Source organism: Akebia trifoliata, chromosome 2, assembly GCF_017979445.1.
Source record: "Akebia trifoliata isolate Shusen 1 chromosome 2, ASM1797944v1, whole genome shotgun sequence".
In the NCBI taxonomy this organism is placed as follows: domain Eukaryota; kingdom Viridiplantae; phylum Streptophyta; class Magnoliopsida; order Ranunculales; family Lardizabalaceae; genus Akebia; species Akebia trifoliata.
In genome coordinates this window covers 8,775,705-8,791,337 of record NC_141376.1, presented here as the reverse complement: position 1 = coordinate 8,791,337, position 15,633 = coordinate 8,775,705, and the positions used below count along the sequence as shown (strand labels likewise).

Here is a 15,633-nt window from a genome sequence, read left to right as displayed (position 1 = left end):
GCATTGAAAAACAAATGTGTTCGGTAGGTGGAGAGAATTTTTAAATGGTTAAGAGTTCAGATTTTAAGTGTTTTTTCAATATGTGGCATTGTGCCATTGGTTTCGATCCTTTGCACGCAAAGATGGGGTTAAGTTCAAAATAATTTGACCCATTAAATCCAGTTTGAGCTAGAGCCTGGTACTGTCCAATAATTCCGGCCATTATTATATTTTATATTTGTATATTTTTATTATTACAGCGAGAGAGACGGTCGAATTGTTATAGAGTGGCCTCAAGACGAAACTCACATCGCACTCCTTGACGTGAAAATGTATAGGAATCATAAATGCTTTTTTACTTGAATTTATGGTTCCTATGCACTTACACGTCAAGGTATATAATATGAGGTTCAATCTTTAGGTCACTTTAGCATTATTCTTAATAGCTTTCTACAATTACAATACATATATTTTTTTACTATTTTGTATTGAAAATCTATTTAATTAATATTTTAAGTTATAAATGGACCCTTATGAGTCTTGTGTGTTTGCATTAGGACTATCAATAGATGCTTATCGGTTTGAATACAGTAATATTTGAATTCAAAATTTTTATTTGATATTTGAATTCGAATTTGAATCCAGTTCTAAAATTCTATTTGAATTCAAATCTGATTATCCTATATATAAAAAAAAACATAATTTTTCTTTATTCAACTAATTTTTCATTATTAAAAAAAATTATTATATATTATTTTGTATCGGATATAATTGAATTTAAAATGTTAATATCCAAATTTGTATCCGATAAAGAGTCAATATATAAAACTATCTGAATTCGAATTCGATATTCAAAAATTTCGATTTGAATTCGAACTTTAGTCTATCCATTGACACCCCTAGTTTGCATGCCTATAGGGGTGGATTTACAATGGGGCACTTACGAATTTACCCCCACAAGAATTTCAAAGTCTAAGAATTATGAATTATTACGATAAATATTAATAACAAATAAAAAAATATATTGCTATTGCCTTAATTTATTTACTTTTCACTAGTAGTTATCCGCACCAAAATTTGCAGACGCTTAGTTGGCCTCACATGGGGAAAATCCTAACTCCCCCTCTTATTAGAAGTTTGGGCTCAAGGAAACCAAGCTGGCCCATTGATGGCCCAATTATCTCCCAAACCTACCACCATCTTTGTTGTCCCTGCGGTTCTTGGAAGCAAAATACACGGTTTTTTTTGGGTGTACATAAGTGGTACCTGAGAGGCTGAAACACAATGGTCAATGGACCGAGCAAACAAAACAAGACTTGTAAAATTCTAGACATACCTCCTTCGTTAATGTGAGATATTGTATGTGCCCCCCTGAATTAAGTAGATCTCTTAATTTTATCACAAAGGGAGGTACTTTTAATATCATGGAACTTAATGAGGTACGTATAATATTTAATATTAAGGATGGATGCAAGTCTAATTTTTTTGCGAGGATGTCTTATGTTTGAACATTATTTGTTTCGTTGTTCTAGTTTCGTTGGTCCTTGCCGAAAGAGAACAAAAAAGTCAGTTGTATTTAATTGAATACATACAAAACGACAAAAAGAAAAAAAAGAGTTTCCTTTTCAATTTCATTTTCAAGAATGTAGTTTGCCAATCACGTGAGGCCATGTATTGACACGCATCAGATATGATGTTAACAAGTATAAAAAAACAAAAACAAAAAATCTTATATTTAAATAAAAAATTTAGAACTTTAAAAACTCCACTTGTATCTCTATTGAGTCAAGCTGAAAACTTCTGAGTTAACTCAAATAAATCAAATTAAAATAATTAATGACTTAAAAGTGCACTTCACTTATTCAATGTTGAATTTTAGCCGCACAGCCTTTTTCACTCGTTGTTAATTGATTTTGAGTTGAACTTATAAAATAATGAGTTTTTTTAGTAAAATAATCAAATATTTTTTTTTTAAGATTATAAAATCAATGAATTTGAAGGCGATGTCAAATAAGTTGAGGATCTTGAAGATGATGGAAGAATTTTGGAAAAAAAAAAATTGTTTCTTTGATTCCTACCTTTCTAAAACTAATTCAACCGAGTTTTGAAGTTAACTCATTAATTTGTGTCCAGCAAGTTTTATAACCGAGTCATTTAAAAAACCCAACCGAGTCGAGCCGAGTTGACGAGTTTTAAAACTATGCTCTGATTTAAGTAGGGCAGTTTTATTAACTTACAAACGGTAATCTAACACTGTCATTTTGAGGTGTTAAGTCAAGAGTCATGGAAGCTGGGCTGTATTCGGTTTCTTTTTGTTTCTTTCTTCTTCTTCTTCTTCTACTAGTTCTAGAAGAGCTCTGCTCAAAAACAGTGCCCACTACAACATTCACAACGGTTAGATTTCTACCAGGGTTTAACGGTCCTCTCCCTTTCGAATTAGAAACTGGGTTAGTGAGCTACTACTACTACTACTACACTACAATCTATTGGCCTCTTTATCTAGTTTTACCTTCTTTTTTTTTTGAGGAAATAAATATCTGATGGTTATGAAATTCTTTAATAAATTTCAAAATAGTAGTATAAGTAGAGTGCTTTAATGGGTTTTGTTGTGTTGGTGATGGGTACTTTTCAGGTACGTGGGTGTGGATGATGGTGATGTGCAGTTCTTCTACTATTTCATTAAGTCTCAGAGGAACCCAAGAGAGGATCCTCTTATTTTTTGGAACGCAGGAGGTCCTGGTTGCTCAGGTTTCTTTGGTATTGCATTCGACATAGGTACTTATGTTCTTTGGATTTCTGAGTTACATCCCTCTTTTTTTCTTTGAATAATTAATAAAATTCTCTAAATAAATTGGTGAATCGACGGATCCATCGATTATCCTCAAAATTTTATTTTCTTCAATATTTAAATATCAATAACAAAATAGAATTTTTATGGAGGTTGAAGATGATGGGTTTTGGTAAGAAACCCAAAAGCCCCATTTCTATATTCCCCAAGTCGCCTCTCTTGACCTTTTGATCTCGACAAAGTCTGACTACAAATGACAAAATTAACTACTTTTTTTTCATATTAATTTTTAATTTTTTTTGTTGCTGTGTGGGGCCTTAAGTGAATCTGTTAAACTAGAGTCGTGCTGGGGTGACACTAACGGAGACACAAAGGTGACAAAATGATGTGGTGTAGCGCACATTACCGTAGATGTTTTTCTGCAAGATACGAGTAAAAACCATCTACGGTTATGGGCGCACCACCACATCATTTTTGTCACCTTTGTGTCATTCCAGCATTTCCGTTAAAATATTGTCATTAGTTGGTTAATTTAGTCTTTTAAGAAAAATTTGGAGAGTTGCTATTGCCACACCAACTGTGTGCAATTCTTTGGTAATTTATAAAGGAGTTGGTGAGGCATTAGTAAAAGTTGGTGTGGCAATAGCAGCTCTCTAAATTTGTCTAAGGTGTTGTTTGTTAAACTGAAAAAAATAAGTGCTGAATAGCATTAAGCGCTGAAACTTATAAGCACTGAATTTAAATGCTGAAAAAGTTGTTTGTTTAGATACTGAATCATGTTTGTTACACATTGCTGAAGCTAGTAAATTGTCTTTGTTACCCTTACAATTATATTATATATTGTTTGCATGTTTCAAATGCCTATTTCTTATCAAACACAATAAAATATATTATTTCTTATAAAATTAAAATACAATTCATTTTTAAATAATAAATAATACTCAAATCTTCAATTTATAAATAATAATTTCTATTTATAAAAGCCTACAAATTTCAAATTAAAAATAATAATGTCATATAAGTCACTAAAATTTGAAATCAACTTTAAAATAACTTAATTTTGGATGAACAATTTTTTATGGAAATGAAGGATGTGTAATTACAAAAGCACCCTATGAATTAATAAGGGCAACCCACACCATAGCCAATTTTTTTTGTTTTATATGGGTTAAAGTTTTTGGAATAAGCAAATTTTTAGTGAGGATGGTTTATATGGTCTAGAGATCATCCTCACCAAAAATCAGTCCATTTTGAAACTTCTAACTCGTCAAAAATAGTATTAAAAAAAAAAATAAGGGACGATTTACGGTTCTTGAACTTGTTTTGATAGGGTTAGAAGTCTCAAGATGTGCTGATTTTTGGTGATGATGTTCTCCTCATTGTAGAGATCATCCTCATCAAAAATCAACTTATTCCAAAACTTTTAACCCATATAAGACAAAATAATTTAGCCATGGTGTGGGTTTATTAATTTGTGGGGTGTTTATATACTTATCCATGGGATATAAGAGGTAATATCTTTTTAAGAATAAGGGCATACTTGTCCATGTTCAAAAAAATGAAGGGCATACTTGTCCGTGTCGAAAAAAACGAAGTGCTTAACGCTTCAGCACTTTTTTTCAGCATCAAAATAGTGCTGAATTTTTTTCACTTATTTTCAGCAATAAGCGCTGAAAATATAGAGTAAACAAACGCGCTATTTTGACAAAAAGTGCTGAATTTAATTTTTTTCAGCAATAAACGCTGAAAAATAATGGAAACAAACACTGCCTAAGTTAGGTGTTCAAGGGAGACACCTATAATATCAAGTATTTGTTATGGTTTGTGGCAATGTTTTAAAAACCGAACTGATGATTCAACAGAAATTTTGCTTAATTGGTCTGACTGGGGCTCAATTCGGTCACACCGATTTTTATTTGCTATATATAATATGAAAAATATTTAAGAAAAACACAAAATTAGTATATAATAAATTTAATTTTATTCAAATATTGCCTATTTTATCCTTGAAGATCATCAAAAATATCAAAGATTTAGATAAAAAAATATGAAAGCCTTTTTTTTTCTTTTCTAAATTTCAATAAATAAATCCGTAAGAAAAATATGTATTTTACTATCTAAAGACCTAGTAAAATTTCTGATTTTGGATTTGATGGCAAAAGAAATCAAAATTTTGAGTTTTAATTTAAGATTTTTGTAAAATCCTTAAAAAATTAATAATTTACAGTTTCTTCCTTAATTATCCTTTAATAAGGAGGATTTTGTAAAAAAAATATCTTATAAAAAAAGAATTACAAATCTCCATGTCATCAAACTAGAAGAGATTTGTATAGTGAAATTGGTGTGGCTTCGTGGTTTTTTCCTTTGGGATTCTTCACGTAAATCTATGTGTTGTGGTTGATTTCTTGATTATTGTTTCTTGTTTGTTATCTTTAGATAGTTTTATAGCCCAATATTGTAAGTTTGAGTTTTTTCAAAAATATTTAGCATTTATCATCCAGGTCGAACCATAGAGATATTATAGGTTTTATGTATCGTTGTTTGGTTTGTGTAGGTCCCTTGCGTTTCAATATTGCAGAGTACAATGGGACTTTACCAACTTTGGTTTTGAATCCCAACTCATGGACCAAGGTAATAAGTTTTTCCTTTTCTTTTTTGGTTACGTATTCGTTTAAAGTAGAAAGGTTTACACAAGGATATATAATACTATGAGTTAGGGTCCCACGGTCCCACCCTTACTCTAATGCTTGTGGAACCCATGCGGATTTCACGTTGGACAATACACCTCAACACTCTAGAGTTCACGGCATAGCGTCACTAACTTAGTCATGCTGCCACCCTTACTAAGGTTTGTGGAGCTCACACGGATATCCACATTGGACAAATAACACCTGAACACTCCAAAGTTTGTTGCCTAGATCAGATTTTTTTTTTTTTTTTTTTTTATAAAAACTTTTTTGGCCTGATATAAGGCTTTGAAAATGACCATTGATCTCCCAAATTTTAAATTCAAATCCAACGGTGATAATTAACTTCTTTTTTTAATGTTAATTTTATTGAAGTTGTTAAAATTTTGTGCTCTAATTTGTTGAGTTCATCTAAATCTGGAAAAACGAGTTCAACCAAAATTCTACAAAACTAAGAGGTTAGAACCCAAAAGGGTTCCTCAGCCATTAAGGGGGATGTCGCACAACGTTGTCCCTCTTTAAATAAATATAGGTTCTAAAAGAGGGATTAATAGTTCTCTCTAGATTCTGAAGAATGGATGACTCCTTAGATCTATGTACTATTCTTTGCAGATCCGAACAAATTAGATCTTTTACCTAGTTCAACCATCAAAGAAAACATGATTTTATGTTTTAAATATCAAATTGGATAAGATCTAATTTTTTCACAATTGTTGATATCTAGATGTTAGATTTGGACATTTTTTCAGAATGGGTCCAGACCTGGAGGTAAAACATTTTGGGATCCAATTTCATGATGAAATGCTTAATTCAAAGCACTAGAAATCACCAATCAGAATAATTTAGTACGCTTATGGTCATTGGCCACTTCAATAACTGTGGAGCGGGTCAATTACTGTTCATGACAGCCTTATCATTGTGAAAATCATATAGTTTAGATGTAGACAGAGTTGCCAAAGCTTTCCGTATGGATGTGATAGACTAGAACTTTGATGTCTTATGCCTAGAATTTTAAAGCCAACCCAAATAAGTAGAAGGGAAGGATTTGTGTGTTGGACTTTCGCTACATCTGCAGCTGAATTGGATTGGGCTGAGTTCTTATTGTGTCTTGATTTTCTCAATTTATATGGCTGTTTCTTAAATATTAAAAAAACATTGTAAATTGAGTAATTTGGACAAAATACATAGTTGTTTTACTACTTTACTCTTCTAACAAGTATAAGAACTATGTATTAGTTATAATTTTGAATTCTCCTTTAAAAAAAGGGACTTCCAAAGGTATCAGAGTCAATCGGTGAGTCAAGTGGGTATGATCTTGAACGGACCATTTTTTATTGGGCCTATAAACCTAGCAACCTAGCCTAGTCTAAACTGTTTATTGAATGAGCGGACCACCTTTCGAAAAATCAATAATCCTGAGCCTAACCCTTTTCTAGCTAGACCCAACTACATTCAAGCCAATTTGAAGGCCAAGCCGGACTTGTTTTGTTCTTTACAAGAGCTGGCCTGGCTGCTTAATGGTCTTAACCCCAAACCCAAGCCTCACCCATGTCGGCCTTAATAGGAATGGTCCATTGCAGGTCAACCCATCTTGTTTATGATTTTTTTTTTTTTTTTTTGTGGGGGTGTGGTAATTTTCAGGTTTCCAACATAATCTTCATAGACGCGCCTGTGGGAACTGGATTCTCATATTCAAAAAGCTTACATGGTTCCAGCACTGGAGACACAAAAGCAGCAAGACAAACTTACGATTTTCTTAGAAAGGCAAGGAAGCTAAACACTGCTTACAAGCACATTTGCTACAATTGGATACTTGTATCCTTTCTCATAGCTTTTACTTGTGGTGTCAGCAGTGGTTGATTAATCATCCAAAATTCCGCTCAAATCCTCTCTATATTGGTGGTGATTCATATGCTGGCATGATTGTTCCGATCACCATTCAACATGTATCAAATGGTAATCCTTCCTTTTATTAACTTGTTTAAGCATGATAACAGATAGCAACCAATAAACTCACCTTTGGGATAAATAAGCAAAAGCCACCTTCTATAGATCAGGATTTTGTGTACTAAAAAGAATTTGTCAGAGGAAAATTAATGCCTTCCAAGCATATCATCATGTTTTTATTACTTGGATTAGATAATGACTTAGAATATAACTAGATATAAAATATTCCTTATGCTTTTGTGGGAACTTTGATGTATATTAAGACATAAATTGGATTAGACATCTATTTTATAAAATGATCTTGGGATGGTTCATCTTAAACCTGGAAATAAAGTGATGTCGTACATATACGAGACTAAAGATGATCACTTAGGCATACATGAATTTCACCTCGTGCCCTTTATGGTAGGAAATCCATTTTTATTTGTGTTTTTCTGCTGGTTGGTGGGGCTATCACGGATGCGGAGTTTGTAACACTCTTTGAGCCCACGAATTATGAATTATGGTTGTAGATCTTTATTTCAGGATGGCAAAGTTGAGAATTCATGTGGTAGTCATCTTCTCTAAAATGATAATTATTTTAATATATTAAACATTTTTCATTTAAGAAAATGTTCAAAATGTCTATTGAAAATAAGCATGAGACTTATGATACTAGATCCATTGATTACGACTAGTGCTGAGACATTTAGAAAGCCTGTTGAAAGGATTTATCTCACTGGCAGGCCATGATGATATATGATCATAAGACTGATGATTAATCAATTAGACTCAATCCTTATGAGATCTCATGAAATGATATTTCTGCATTTTCTATGTTTGGATGCATGTGAATAAGAAGCGTCTTGAATTAGATTTTAACGTGGGACCATTGTGCCACTAGGCAATAGCCTATATTTTTTCAACTTCTGAATTGGGTTGAGTGAGGTTGTTAGTAGTCCATAAGTGCAATACATAAGAAAGAGAATATATCTCATATTAAAGTATAACATCAATTACTGGCATTAGTCATCTTGCCTAATCACAATATAATCGTTACAATTATAATAAGAGACGGCAGATTAGAAGTGGGTCGACCCCCGCCCCCGCCCCCGCCCCCTTAACATTTAAACTTAGAGTTGTGATAATATGACGCCCCCTTCTAACAAATGCCCATCACAGAACCAGAGACATTTGCCTCGGGATATGCAGAACCATAAATCTTTTTCTTGTGTATCCCAAGGCATTTGATTTACGGTGTAGGGGGGGGGGGGTTGTTAGAGGGAGTGCCATGGTTCTTAAACTTAATGTATATCAGGGTCATTTTTTGTCAAAAACCAAGAAAATTGCAATCCTACATCCCTAAAATCACGTTAGTTAGTTTTAAGAATTACAAAAATATCTGTTTTACTCTGTAATCTTCAAAGCAACCCTTTAATTAATATTTTAAATTACAAATAAGCCCTTTAGATACATATGCATTTGCACATGCCACCTTCGAATTGAATCCAAGAGGAATCTCCTGTTTCAAAATAACTTCTAAATGAAATATATATATATATATATATATATGGGTCAGGTTCGGCAGCCAATGTTAGGGAGCCAACGCAAGTGTCCTATATGGCTTAAAAGTTTCGGATTGGACTGATTTTTTGTGAGGATGATCTCTATGATGTAGAGATCACCCTCACAAAAAATCAGCCCAATCTGAAACTTCTAACGCCATCAAAAGTGGTTTAGAATTATGGACCGTCGATTTTTTACCAATAATTTGTAAACCACTTTTGATGGATTTAGAAGTTTCAGATTGGACTGATTTTTTGTGAGGAGGATGATCTCCTCACCCTAGAGATCATCCTCACGAAAAATCAGCTCAATCTGAAACTTTTAAGCCATATAGGACAAATGCGTTGGCTCCCTAATGTTGGCTGCCGAGCGCCACCTTATATATATATATATATATATTATCTCATGGGTGACCAAGGGGAAGGGTAAGATTTTTCTGCTATGCGGTGGACATAATTGGGCTTCTAAAATACTTCAATTCTCTTACATTCCAGTTATAAAGGAAATCCTAGTGTAATTTGAATTGGGAAATATAGTTTTGTATATTTGTAGTTTCCTTGATTGGTTAGGAAACACACTAGAATATAAACTCTTGGCCCTCTCCCTCTCTCTCTCTCCACCTTATAAATTAAGGATACTAGCTCCATTCTCATCACAAGCACACCCTTTGTATGTGAAGGAGGGGAGAGAGAAGGTGAGTTAAGAAAATACCAGGATTAATCGTGGATTTCATTTCATCAACGATTGAGAAAGGGATGGATCAATGTGTTACTGCCAATGTAAGGTACACAGGTAATTTTGTTCGATTTGATTTGTTATATGATTCCAAAATCCATTAGATCCTGATTTTTCTATGTCAATTAAATTGCATGGATGAATATGAAAGAAATTTATATGATGTCTTGAAATTTTGTAAATTATCTTGTTCATTGTGTCCTAAGCCTTTTGAAATTCTCATGGTGTTGAAGGTATCAAAGCCGGGAACGAGCCAATGATCAACCTTAAGGTATATGATTCGTAGATAGGCATTTTTTTCCTGACAGAGGAGGTTGAACAGTTTAAACTTTAAACTTCAAACTTCAAAGTGTCAAATCTCTTAATTCCATCTGTTTATGGTAGATGTTGCAGACATATGGGTTTCATCTAGGCAATCTATTATCAACATAGCTAGATTTTGGGATCATTTGATCAAGGGTATGAATGCTATGCTTGAAAGTTATGGGTGAGAAGTATGCATTAGCTTTTAGATATTTAGGATAATTTGATCAGGCGGATCCTCATGCCAAGCCATTGGTAGGTAGGGTGGATAGACACATATCCCCTACATAGGGAGGCAAAAGGTTTAGTGTGGTTTCTTTTCACAAACTTAAAGAACAAAAACAATAGAAACAATGAAAAGTGGAAAAAGAAAAAAAAAAAATACAACAGCAACAAAAGAGAGAAGGCAAGCTTCTGAGCTAAATTATTGTCCATAATTTGGTCCAGGGATACGTGCTTGGCAATCCTGTAACAGATTATGATTCAGCAGACAACGCGAAAATCCCATTTGCTCATGGTATGGGGCTTATCTCCGATGAACTTTATGAGGTGAATCTCTTTTTATCTCTTTATATACTATATATGTAATGCTAACGTTCAGTTCTTCATAGGGACATTAGCATGTTCCACAACTTTTATTTTCCAATAATATCATTGAATCGTATTTTATATTTTTTCTTTTGGTGCGAAGGTCCTTGGGTATTAAATGCTTCACAAATATGATATTGTAATAAAAGTTGCGATCCAAAACGGTGTCTCATTCCTATAGCAACATATGGCGTCTATGTGGCACTTTTTGGTTGGAGATTAAAGACATTGGGCTGCATGCCATGTAGAACACAGCTTGATTAGGAGACCAATGTGTTCTAAACACCTACCAAAAGGTGCCACATAGACGCCGTTCCTATTCTATAGGAACAGGACACCTTTTTAGATCTTGATTCTTGTAATAAATGCTTGTGCAATAAGTACTTTTATAAATATACCATTGAGATTTTTTATATTTAAATGTTTCATTGTATAAGTACTAAAATACCTCTACTTTTTCACTAGAAGAAAATAATTCAAGGTATTTATGGAAAAGAAAAATTATGCAGGATGCTAACCTCCCTTGAGGTCTTGGACTTAGCAGTCCCATACATATTATGAGAAAATCTTATATATGCATTTTTTTTCCAGTCAGCAAAGAATAGTTGTGGAGGAGACTATGTCAATGTAGATTCCAGTAACGAACAATGTGTCAACGATGTTGACGCTGTCTCAGAGGTCAGGGTGACTAGTTTCAGTTTTTTTAAGTATCACAATTCTTATAGTTTTAGCTGGATTTAGTTGATATTTGTGGATGTTTGCATATACAGTGTATGGCAGGATTTGATCCTGAGTACACCTTATTTCCCTTGTGCTCAGTGGCATCCCCTAAGCCACAAGATTTGATTAGAAGAAGGAGATCACTTGGCAATAATTTGAGCAAAATTGTACTTTCAGCACCCGCCTTTCCTGCTTCACTTGAGTGTAGGGTAACTCTCTCTCTCTCTCTCTCTCTCTCTCTCTCTCTCTCACACACACACACACACACACACTGTTCATAAGCATTGCATTTTTGTCGCAGAGCTATGGTTATGTGCTTGCCCATTACTGGATTAACAATGATTTCGTCTTCAAAGCTCTCAATGTCCGAAAGGTATGAAAAAGTCACTAAAGAACAATAATAACATTAGGGGTTAACTACTAATAACTCATTGGAATGATGTTTATGGCCTTGAACAGGGAACAGTAGAGGAATGGCTCAGATGCAACCCTAATTTGTCTTACGAATATGAGGTTGACAACACTGTAAATTATCATTTAACTATTAGTAAAAGTTACCGATCTCTTATATACAGGTGAGGTCCTCGGTTCCATAAACTCTTGCAATAAACGTGCAAGCAACACCTTATCACTGATTTTATCTTTTAAATAGTGGTGATCATGATCCTACGGTGCCGTTCTTGAGCACACAAGAATGGATAAGGTCTCTCAACTACTCCATCATTGATGATTGGCGACCATGGCTTGTCGATGGTCAAGTTGCAGGGTAGGCCCATAACCCATCTCTTAGTTGTAATTAAGCTCCATAGGGAATATTGGTTTAAATTGATTTTTTGAATCTTAAGGTTTCGAGATGTTGGTTTCCGTGTAGGTACACAAGGACATTCTCCAATAATATGACATTTGCGACTGTAAAGGCAAAATAATTCTTCCCCCACTTTAGTCTTTTTCAAACCATATATACAAGATTGTTTAGAAAGTTATAATAGAACAGAATTATTGTTTCAATGAGAATTAAAACAAATAGATAGAATAAATTTGAAAACTCTCATTGTGGTTTTGTCACATTTTACACCAGAAGTGGAGAGATTAGTTGGAGACAAGACATGATGACTTACATAGTAATTGTTTGTGACTTTTCGTGCAGGGAGCAGGCCACATAGCTCTTGAGTACCGGCCTAAGGAATGCTTGCCTATGTTTGAGAGGTGGATATCACATAATCCTTTATAACTAAATACAGTTCTGAGCTTCCAAACCATACAAGACTCTTTTAGCCCTCTTATGTGGAATGGATGCTTTCTTAGAGTTTGTATACAAGTACTACGACATGCTAATGAGTGAACTTGATTTATTTAAGTGATGTGTAACCATTTCATGTTAGTACTTTCTTTGATGTACTAGGTTGTCCTTATCACCAAAATCTCCTCTTTTTTTTTTTCACCTTTTTTTTTGAAAGATCATCGGGGGTTAAGACAAGACCCAAATCAAAAGACACACATAAGGAGATCCTAAGGTATAAGCTACCACACACCTCTCCTTCCATATATGATATACAAAGACTTGTTCTAACATTATATAAAATACATTTTGATCTCATGTCAGATGGATTTTTTTGATAAAAATGATAGTTTCAATAGCAAAAATATGGAAATTACTATTTTTACTGTTTTAGTAAAATAAAAATTTATCAAAACGATAAATTATCATTTGGTAAATAAGATGTATAGTACTCTGTTTGGTAAATAATCGATATGTCGTACATGTTTTGATAAATTTTGCCCCAAAAAAAAAAAAAAAACTCCTAACTCACTTTGCAACTTCCAGTCTTTCTCCGCTAGTGATCGTTGTGGCATGTGTCATGTGAGGAAGCAAAAGTAGAAGCGGTTTATATAGAAGAAAGGACATTTTTTTCACCAACTATTTGCTTCAATGTCATAGAACACTCTTTTCATTATTGCTAACCAGCTACCTACTAATTCATTAACCACGTCTCCCACCACCAAAATCTCTCCACTTTTTCTTATAAGATTTTATTGAAAAATCAAACTAGAGGCCGAGATGGCCCCTTTACAAAGAAGCAGATAAAGAAGAAACAAAAAAACAAAATAGGAAAGGAAAATACTAAGGCAAGCACTACAAACAACTACAAACTATACCCAAACCCTACCAAATTTGAAAAAAATTCTCATGGCCTATGGAAATCTTTGCACAATTTGCTCTAATCCAAAAGAATAATAATCCCAAAATGTCAAAAATCATCTCTTGGGGAACCTCTTCCTTTCCTTGGAACATCCTTATGTTCTTATCTTTCCAAAACCCCCAACAAACAACAAAGAGAGGAATAGCCCACAAGTGTCTTTTCCTATTAGAGAATACATTATTAATCGACCCATCAACAATTGCATTAGGAAAAACCCCGTCCAAATAAAAGAGAGTCAGAAAATGAGACCAGATACAGGTAGAGAAAGAGAAATGCAATAAAATGTGATTTCTTGATTCCCCATGTTTTCTTATAGAGGAAACAAAAGTTTAGTACCGGCAAACCACGCTTAATTACATTGTCCAGACTCTAGAGTTAGAATTCTCCCAAGGGAAGATAACCAAATGAAAATTGCAACTTTGGTCGGAACAAGAGTAGATCAAATTGCATTTTGAAAAGAAGCTAAGTCAAAACGAGGCAATAACTCTTTGTGAAAAGACCAAACATATGTCTTTTATCCTTACTCTTGCTCCCCTCTCTTTGATCCTCATCATTTTCAACAAATTGGTAAGAAAAGATAAAATCAAGAAGGGATGTCACCTTATTAATTTCTCAGTAGTTAAAATTTCACTTAAAACCAAAGTCGCAAGAGAACTTGTGCCCATTGTGAAACAGACAATCTTGCATAGTTTAGTTCTTTTTCAAAGAAGCGGCACAAAGATAAATGTAGTGAAGAGAGAGAGCCAACTTACACATTAGTCCTTAATTTTTTTTGTAAGAATAGGAGCAGCTCGAGACGATCCAATTGGTCCTATTTGTACTAATGTTATCTAATAAGTGTGCACGAGCCAGACTTCAATGAGATACATACATCCCAAAATATTGTCTAGCATTTGGTTTGGACTTGAGCACTTCTGAAAGTGATATGGGTCTTTGGATTTGATCATTTTGATTAGAGATCACCAAATAAACTTCTTTTTTATAATAATAAAAAATTGTGTGGTTGTGTGTGTAATGGGAGCTGATCCTCTGCGGTACTTTTTCCAGCAGTTCCGTAGAATTTGGTTAGACAATTGAGAGAGTGCCACGTGACGTAGAGACCAAAATCAATTTTTAGTGACAGTTCATTTTCAATATGCAAGTGATTAAAGCTTTAAAAAAAAAAAAAAAAAATTTCTTTTTAAACTTCTTTTTGGTTTTCAAATCTGATCCAAATTAATCATAATCAAAACATGGTTGATGGGTTAGATTTTATTTTACAGCTACTCTTCTCACCATAATTCAAATAGTAGGTCAACATTTCAACGAAGGGATTTTGGTATATACACCACATGGCACTCTCTCAACATTTCAACTAAGGACTATCGCGACCTTGTCGCCCAAAACTCTAAAACCATTTTTATACGTATATATGTATATAGATTGGTACTCACCAAAAGTCTGCATGCCCTTTGACCTTAGTCTTCTCTAACAGACCAATGCTGAATGATTATGTTATCCTCATCTTCAATTACATCATATAAAAAAGCCCTAGGCATGAGCTTAACTCAACCAGACCATCATGTTAGAGCTCATTAATCAAGTTCAACTCGAGATTGAGCTTCTAAAATCGGGTTAGCCAGAGTTAGGCAATTTTTGACCGGTAGAGCAAGATTAATTTCATTTTAACCAATACATAAATTTTATTTTATATTTTAAAAAAGTAATACAACATGAATAAAAATAATTACTAGGAAAAAAATTTGCATACAACCTCCAAATCCACCATTTAAATAATATTTAGACAAATTACTGTACAATACTGTACATAAACATGTATGGTAATAGAGTTAAATGTAAAAAAGAAATGTCAATAAAAAAGTTTTTTTCCTTTAGTTTTACAAATATATTTAGGAAGAGGAAATTATTATTTTTAAATAAATAAAAATATTTATATGTAAATATGTAACATCGGGTTCAAGTTGACTTGGGTTACACGAAGCCTCAACCCAAATTCAATTCGAATTGAGATTTCCTAACCCAAACTCAACTCATTCCATATATCCCATCACAGGCTCGCCTATCAATTGAGTTGAGTTCAAGTTAGCTCGCCCAAGTTGCAGCCCTATCTCAAGAATTTAAAAGCACAGGGGCATATAAA

At 33.6% G+C, this 15,633-nt stretch overlaps 1 protein-coding gene across 1 annotated transcript; it reads left to right on the top strand.

Moving 5' to 3' along the window:
• The first annotated feature begins 2,216 nt into the window (after positions 1 to 2,216).
• Positions 2,217 to 12,649, top strand: LOC147409350 (serine carboxypeptidase-like 13). Its single transcript, XM_086427933.1, has 14 exons — positions 2,217 to 2,426; positions 2,612 to 2,754; positions 5,322 to 5,398; positions 7,096 to 7,218; positions 7,308 to 7,410; positions 9,915 to 9,952; positions 10,432 to 10,533; positions 11,164 to 11,250; positions 11,343 to 11,501; positions 11,594 to 11,665; positions 11,752 to 11,867; positions 11,945 to 12,058; positions 12,164 to 12,209; positions 12,440 to 12,649. The coding sequence occupies exons 1-14, from the start codon at positions 2,263 to 2,265 to the stop codon at positions 12,521 to 12,523; spliced, it is 1,428 nt and encodes a 475-aa protein (XP_086284059.1). The 5' UTR covers positions 2,217 to 2,262; the 3' UTR covers positions 12,524 to 12,649.
• Positions 12,650 to 15,633: the final 2,984 nt, after the last annotated feature.